Genomic DNA, 7,627 nt, shown 5'->3' on the forward strand with positions numbered 1-7,627 from the left:
CTAGATACAATTTTCTTTTCACCACCTTCAGAGTGCCATACGTGGTGCTCCGATACGGAGGTGCATAGTTTTTGGTGTTTCTTGCTGGCTGACTTGAGCGTTGGAGTGCAAACGGCCGCTGGAGCGCCCTTTTGTCCTTCTGTGCAGGAATCCACAGGTAACAGTGGGAAGGAGTCCCTAGCTAACGGTTGAGGTCGCGCACGAAGGCGTCCCAGGCCAACCGGACGGAACATTTGGCGCCCACCGTGGGGCCAATATAAAACATTGGTCCCATCGCAAGTTTGGAAAGATCTATCAAGTCACGATCACGTTTGAGAAAACAGTGAAGAATGGCCACCACTAGACGAGGTACCGCACGCGCTGCGGGAGAAGAAATGTCCATGCAGCAGGTCCTGGAGATAATGCGGGGGCTGCAGGATGATATGGCAGACTCGAAGATAGAGCAAGAGCGCATGCAGGCGGATCTCGACGCCTCTCATGTGAGAAACGACGAGCTCCGTCGCGTTAATGAGGAGTTGCGTTGGAGTCTGAGGAACAACCAGGTGCAACGCGAGAATGAAGAGGTGGAGCATCTCACCCCACCGAGGGAGTTTTCCACTCCCTTCTCGCAGGAGATCCTAGATGCGACGATCCCCAACACCTTCGCAGGGCCCAAGGCGATTTTCACTGGGATGGAAGACCCTGAGGCGCATCTCACGGCGTTCCACACACAGATGGTGTTAGTGGGCGGTTCTGACGCCGCAAGGTGCAAGCTCTTCATGAGCACTTTGACAGAAATGGCCATGGATTGGTTTATCAGCCTTCCTAGTGGCCATATCACCTCTTTCCAACAGCTGTCCCAGTTGTTTAGAGAGCAATACCAGGCGAACAGGGCCCCTCCGCCAGTATCCTACGATCTGTTCGATGTGAAGCAATACCAAGGGGAGAGTTTGAAGGAGTACATCAACCGCTTCGTGTCCCAAGTGGTGAAAGTGGGCACGTCGGAGGAGCCCATGATTGTGTATGCCTTCAGGAAAGGCGTGTGTCCCGGCCCTTTCTGCGAATCCATTATTCGCAATCGTCCAAGGACTTTTGCTGAAATACGGCGTCGGGCGGTGGAACATATCGCCTCTGAAGGAGAGGTGTGTGAGAAGCGCACCAGCGTTGTACCTTCGCGCCCGAGAGCGCAGACGCGGGCTCAACCTGTCAGGGTCAACGAGACCACGACGGGGAGAAAAAAGCCAGAGGGGAGACGCCCCTATGAGACCAGGAAACCCTAGCCCCGGGGTCCAGCAGGAGGGGATTGTCCAGTCAGAGAGAGGGCAAGACCGGCGAGGTACAACTTTGTGGTGAAGCTGAAGGACCTGATCGCCGTGCCTAATATAGCTGAGAGGTTGAGGCGACCGGCGAAAACTGACAAGGTGTTAGGGCCACGGAAAGACTCCTGGTGCGAGTTCCACGAGGCTTTCGGTCATCACATTGACAACTGCCTCTCGTTGGGTTATCAGCTTGATGAGCTGGTGAGGAGCGGGTTTCTGAAGGATTACGTCGCAGAACCCGCCGTGACCGCCGCCCTGCCGGCGCCAACAGAGGAGCAAGCGCACGAGATGCCAGTTCTCGGCGAGGTCCACACCATTGCTGGAGGTTTTTCCGGTGGGGGAACCATCGCCTCCCAGCAAAAGAAATACGCGAGGGGGGTCAACACGATTGAGGAGAGAATCTCGGGTGAGCCGTGGGAATCTGACCTCGTGTTCACAAGAGGGGATCTGCGAGATGTGGTGCCGCATGACAACGACCCCGTGGTCATCTCCGTTGTCACAGCCGGAAGAAAGGTGCATAGGGTTCTGGTCGATAAGGGAAGTTCAGCAGACGTCAAGTTCTGGTGACATTCAACAAGTTACGTTTATCTCCCGACCTTTTGAGGCCCTACACAGGGTGCCTATACGGGTTTGCGGACAACCAGGTCGAAGTCCGAGGCTACCTGGAGTTGAGGACTACCTTCACGGACGGAGAGGCCTCGCGTACCGAAAGCATCCGGTACTTGGTCGTGAACGCCCAGTCCACCTACAACATTTTGTTAGGCAGACCGGCGTTGAACAGGCTGAACGCAGTAGCCTCCACACGCCATATGAAGATGAAGCTGCCGGACCTCAGCGGCAAGGTGATAGTTATCAAGTCGGATCAGGAGGAGGCGAGGAAGTGTTATGAAAACAGCCTGAAAACGAAGAAAAGCGTATTCATGGTGTTTGAGCGTCCGCCCAGTGTGGACACGACGATGATTGAGGCGACGCCCGCCGGGGCAACGCCTGATAAGGCCACACCCGCGAGGGCGACGCCTGAGGTAGATACACTCATGGAGGAGGGACCGGATGATACGGCGCCCATGGAAGAGGCGGTGCCCATTCAGTTTGATAGCAGGGACAAACCGGCGACTAACGCCGTAGAGAGGGAGATTGGCGGCAAAACGTTTAAGTTAGGGCGTTTGCTAAGCCAAGAAGAACAGGAAGGGGTGGCAGAGGTGATCTCACGCCATTTGGACGCCTTCGCATGGTCTGCCTCGGATATGCCCGGCATCGACCCGGATTTCCTATGTCATCACCTCAGTATGGACGCCACGGTCCGTCCCGTGCGCCAAAGGAGGAGGAAGTTTAACGAAGAGAGGCAGCTGGTGGTAAAGGAAGAAACGCAGAAGCTGCTGAGTGCTGGCCACATCAGGGAGATCCAATACCCTGAGTGGCTAGCCAACGTCGTTTTGGTAAAGAAGGCGAATGGGAAGTGAAGGATGTGCGTGGACTTCACGGATTTAAATAAGGCATGCCCGAAGGACTCGTACCCGCTCCCCAGCATCGATGCATTGGTGGATAGTGCATCTGGATGCAAGGTGCTAAGCTTCCTGGATGCATTCTCGGGATACAACCAGATCAAAATACACCCGAGAGACGAGAGCAAAACTGCATTCATGACGGAGACTTGCAGTTATAGTTATAAGGTGATGCCTTTTGGGCTGAAAAACGCGGGCGCCACCTACCAAAGGCTAATGGGCAAGGTCCTAGCGCCCATGCTAGGGAGGAATGTATACGCCTACGTGGATGACATGGTAGTGGCGTCGCAGGATAGGGCACAGCACATGGCGGACCTGGAGGAGTTGTTCGTCACTATATCCAAGTATCGCCTCAAACTAAACCCTGATAAGTGTGTCTTCGGGGTAGAGGCCGGTAAGTTCTTGGGTTTCATGCTCACAGAGAGGGGAATAGAGGCGAACCCCGACAAATGCGCAGCGATGATCGCCATGCGAAGCCCGACGTCGGTAAAGGAAGTGCAGCAGCTGACAGGGCGCATGGCGGCGCTCTCAAGGTTTGTTTCCGCCGGGGGAGAGAAGGGTCATCCCTATTTCCAGTGCCTCAAGAGAAATAGTCACTTTGCATGGACTGACGAGTGCGAAGTGGCTTTCATCAAGTTGAAAGAATACCTGGCGACGCCACCGGTCCTCTGCAAGCCGGTAACAGGCGTACCCCTCCGTTTGTACTTTACGGTGACAGAACGGGCTATCAGTTCTGTGCTAGTCCAGGAGCAGGACCAGAGTCAAAAGCCCATATATTTCGTAAGCAAGGCGTTACAAGGTGCGGAGACGAGATACCAGGCGCTGGAGAAAGCGGCGTTGGCGGTGGTGTTTTCAGCCAGGAGGCTCCGTGATTACTTCCACAGCTTTACGGTGGTAGTGATGACGAACCTCCCTATACAGAAGGTGCTGCAGAAGCCTGATGTGGCTGGAAGGATGGTGCGCTGGGCGGTGGAGCTGTCCGAATTCGACATCCAGTATGAGCCCAGAGGATCCATCAAAGGGCAAGTATATGCAGATTTTGTGGCAGAACTCTCGCCCGGAGGTGAACAAGAGGCGGAGGTGGGCTCACAGTGGTTGCTCTCTGTCGATGGCTCTTCCAACCAACAAAGGAGTGGTGCGGGAATAGTCCTGGAGGGACCCAATGGCGTGCTGATTGAGCAAGCTCTGCGCTTCGCCTTTAAGGCAAGTAATAATCAGGCGGAATACGAAGCTCTGATCGCAGGGATGCTCCTGGCCAAGGAGATGGGTGCGCAGAACCTCTTGGTGAAAAGAGATTCCCAGTTGATTACGGGGCAGGTGTCGGGTGAGTTCCAGGCGAAGGACCCCCAGATGGCGGCGTATCTGAAATATGTCCAGTTATTGAAGGGAGCATTCAACGCTCTTGAGCTAATACATGTCCCAAGGGAGCAGAATGCCAGAGCCGACCTGCTTGCCAAGCTGGCCAGCTCAGGCCAGGGGGGTAGACAGAGGACAATGATCCAAGAGACGCTCAAAGCTCCGCGTAAATTCGTGGAAGATAACAGGGTGGATGTCCTCCAGATTTGTACAGCAAGAGGAAGGCCAATGAGTCTGTACCGTCCCGTATCCGGGCGTTGACTAAGTCAAGGTCAAAGTCAACGACTGGAGAGTCAAAGTCAACGCAAGGCATCGCCTAGGTGGAGAGACACCAAGTGCCAGCATCGTCAAGAGGAAGCGTCGCCAGGACAAGGCGTCGCCTAGGTGATGGCGTCGCCCAACCAGGGCATCGCCAGATCAAACAGTGCTAAAGCAAGGCAATCACGGTGTGGTTCCCTGATACCCATGGGTAGGAAAGACCATGGAGGGAGCAACGCCGTGGGGAGGCCTCAGGTCCCGATAACCCGGGGCAGTGATAAAGAGAAGGAAAAGGTGGCTTCAAGGCCATAGTAATAGTACCAGTGTAGGGCAGCCTGACTCGTGAAGTACTCCTGCCGCCCCAGAGACGCCTGTGGGACAGATACGACTTAAGAGGAAGGTCACGCCCAGGGTAGCCGGGTGCAGGGTACAAGAGGAAGGCAGATACGCTCTCAAAGTAAGTGACTAGATAATTGGGGGCATGAGTTGGCACCCAAAAAGTCACCCCTAGCGCAGTAGCACTCCCAAGCAGGAGGACTCACACATAGAAACGTCCCCAGATGGGCAGAAACGCCCCCAGATGGGGTCACGGCGTCGTGAGGACCTCCACGTGTACGACAGCCATGCCAGAATAGAAACACCCTTTAGTCCGGTGCCAGGTAATTAAAGTCATTCAATACAGTTTCCTTTTCGAGCATTCAGGTGTTATAATGACTCCCAAGCGTTTCAACGTCTTAAATGCGCTACGTTTTCTAATTAAATACGCTGATTGAGTGCGTTACATTTGTAATTAAAGGCGCTTTAAGGCGCTTTAATGCTTGGGTAGTTTAAATAGCGCGGAGAATGTTGAAAAGAGGGTTCGAACTTTTGGCAAATTTACCAGAACTCTCTAAGTTGCTTGCTCGTGCGTCAAGGTTACGAACAAGGGACTGGGGAATATTTTTGCCTGAGAGAGAGAACACAGAAACTATACACAGTTATTTTTACCACCTTCAGAGTGCCATACGCGGTGCTCAGAGACGGAGGTGAACAGTTTTGGTGTTTCTTGCTGGCTGACTTGAGCGTCGGAGTGCAAACGGCCGCTAGGGCGCCTCTTTGTCCTCTTTTTTGCAGCAATCCACAGGTAATCAATGGGAAGGAGTCCCTAGCTGACGGTTGAAGTCGCGCACGAAGACGTCCCGGTCAACCGGACGGAACAGAGTCATCATTCCTTGACCCAAGATACGCTGAAGACGCCCCGCATCAGCGCATATGTGGAGATGCCCGAAAAAGGAAGGCAGGTGCAGGTATGTACCCTAACCGAAGGAGACACCTGGATGACGCCGTACAAACGGTATCTGGCGGATGGGGCTCTCCCAGTGGAACCTGAAGAGGGCAAGAAGGTCAAGAGAAATGCCGCAAGGTACACTCTGGTGGACGGAGTGTTGTTCAGGCACGGGTTCAGTCACCCTATCTTAACGTGCGTAAGTGGCGACGAGTGCACCAGAATAATGGCGGAGCTCCATGAAGGCGTTTGTGGGAGCCACGTGGGGGGAAGGTCATTAGCCTCCAAGGTGGTACGCGCGGATTTTTATTGGCCAACAGTAAAGGAAGATTGCGTGCGGCACGCCCAGCGTTGTAAGCAGTGTCAAAGGCACGCCGACTGGCACAAGGCGCCGCCAGAAGAGCTGCGATCCATATACAGCCCGTGGCCTTTCCATACCTGGGGGATTGACATCCTAGGACCATTCCCGCTGGCGATAAGGCAGATGAAGTACTTGATCGTTGCCATCGAGTACTTCACCAAGTGGATAGAGGCGGAGCTCGTGGCCCAGATCACTACGCACAAGGTGCAACACTTCGTGTGGAGGAACATTGTGTGTCGCTTTGGCGTACCTAGGCGGCTAATATCCGATAATGGAACCCAGTTCGCTAGTCAGCAGTTGCGAAACCTGTGTGCTGAGGTAGGCATCAAGCAAGTGTTCGCATTAGTCGAACACCCCCAGACTAACGGGCAAGTAGAATCAGCAAACAGAGTCTTGTTGAGGGGGCTAAAGAGAAGGCTAGAGAAGGCCAAAGGGGCGTGGGCGGAGGAAATACCAAGAATCGTATGGGCATACCATACCACGCCCCAATCCTCTACCATGGACACGCCCTTCAGTTTGGTATACGGGTCGGATGCGATGATCCCGGTAGAGATACATGAAAGCTCGCCACGTTTTCAAAATTTTGTGGTTGAGGAATCCAACGAAGAAAGGCGGGTGAACCTGGATCTACTTGACGAAGCCAGAGAGGAAGCCAGAATAAAAGCCCAAGCGGTAAAGAGAAGAGTAGAGCGACAATATAGCTCTAAGGTAAAGCCACGACAGTTCCAGGTTGGCGACCTAGTTATGAGGAAAGCCCACCCATACGAGCTGGAGAATAAGCTGTCTCCCTAGTGGACAGGACCCTTCAGAATTACTGAGGTTAAGGGAAACGGTTCGTACAACCTAGAGACCTTGGAAGGGGGTCCCATCCCGCGCAGTTGGAATGCAGCCAATTTGAAGTTCTATTTTAGTTGATTTATGTAAACAACAATGTAACAGTCTTGTAAAAGGGGACGCTCTTTTTCCCCTTCCGGGGTTTTTTAATGAGGTCACCCAAATAAAAGAAAAAGCAAGTTTGAGAAAAACCTTACCTTGGTTTTTAGTCTTTATCTTTTGCCCGTTCGAAGCAGTGACAGGCGTCGCCAAGAGAAGACGTTGCCAATAAACATAACGAAGAGAAAAGCACACAGTATATGAAGTGGGTGCAGAAGTATAGCGACATTACGGAAACCAAGCATGGTACAGTAAAGTTAAGTTTACAAGTAATGTTCGAAGTGAATGTGAGCAAGGCGAATAGGGCAAACATTATTACAGGCCCTGTGCTCATACAAAAAAGAAAACAAAAACACAAACTTCAGTGGTCGTCGGAGTCAGCACGGGAAGAAGACGAAGCCCCGCTCTCAGCCCGGGTGAGTCGCGACCTCCGCTCTTGGTTTATCTTTGAACCTGCACCAAGGGGGGGTGAATGTGTTAGAGACACCATGAAGTAAAACATATACAGATTCAGAAAGTGTCAAAGGAAGAAGTTTCTAGGGCAGTGACTCATACATATATACTTCTCTAAGGTCCCGGCGTTGAACTCCAAGCTGATCAAGGTGGCGGAGTCAAACCCTTCCGCCTCAGCAAGGATCCGGCAAACCACCTGATC

General features: G+C 53.1%; 1 protein-coding gene across 1 annotated transcript; it reads left to right on the forward strand.

The window, feature by feature from the left end:
• The first annotated feature begins 329 nt into the window (after positions 1–329).
• LOC137832990 (uncharacterized) lies at positions 330–1,865 on the forward strand. The gene is made up of 2 exons (XM_068641393.1): positions 330–1,121; positions 1,488–1,865. The coding sequence occupies exons 1-2, from the start codon at positions 330–332 to the stop codon at positions 1,863–1,865; spliced, it is 1,170 nt and encodes a 389-aa protein (XP_068497494.1).
• The last annotated feature ends 5,762 nt before the right edge of the window (positions 1,866–7,627 follow it).

This window comes from Phaseolus vulgaris, chromosome 6, assembly GCF_000499845.2.
Source record: "Phaseolus vulgaris cultivar G19833 chromosome 6, P. vulgaris v2.0, whole genome shotgun sequence".
NCBI classification, from domain to species: Eukaryota; Viridiplantae; Streptophyta; class Magnoliopsida; order Fabales; family Fabaceae; genus Phaseolus; species Phaseolus vulgaris.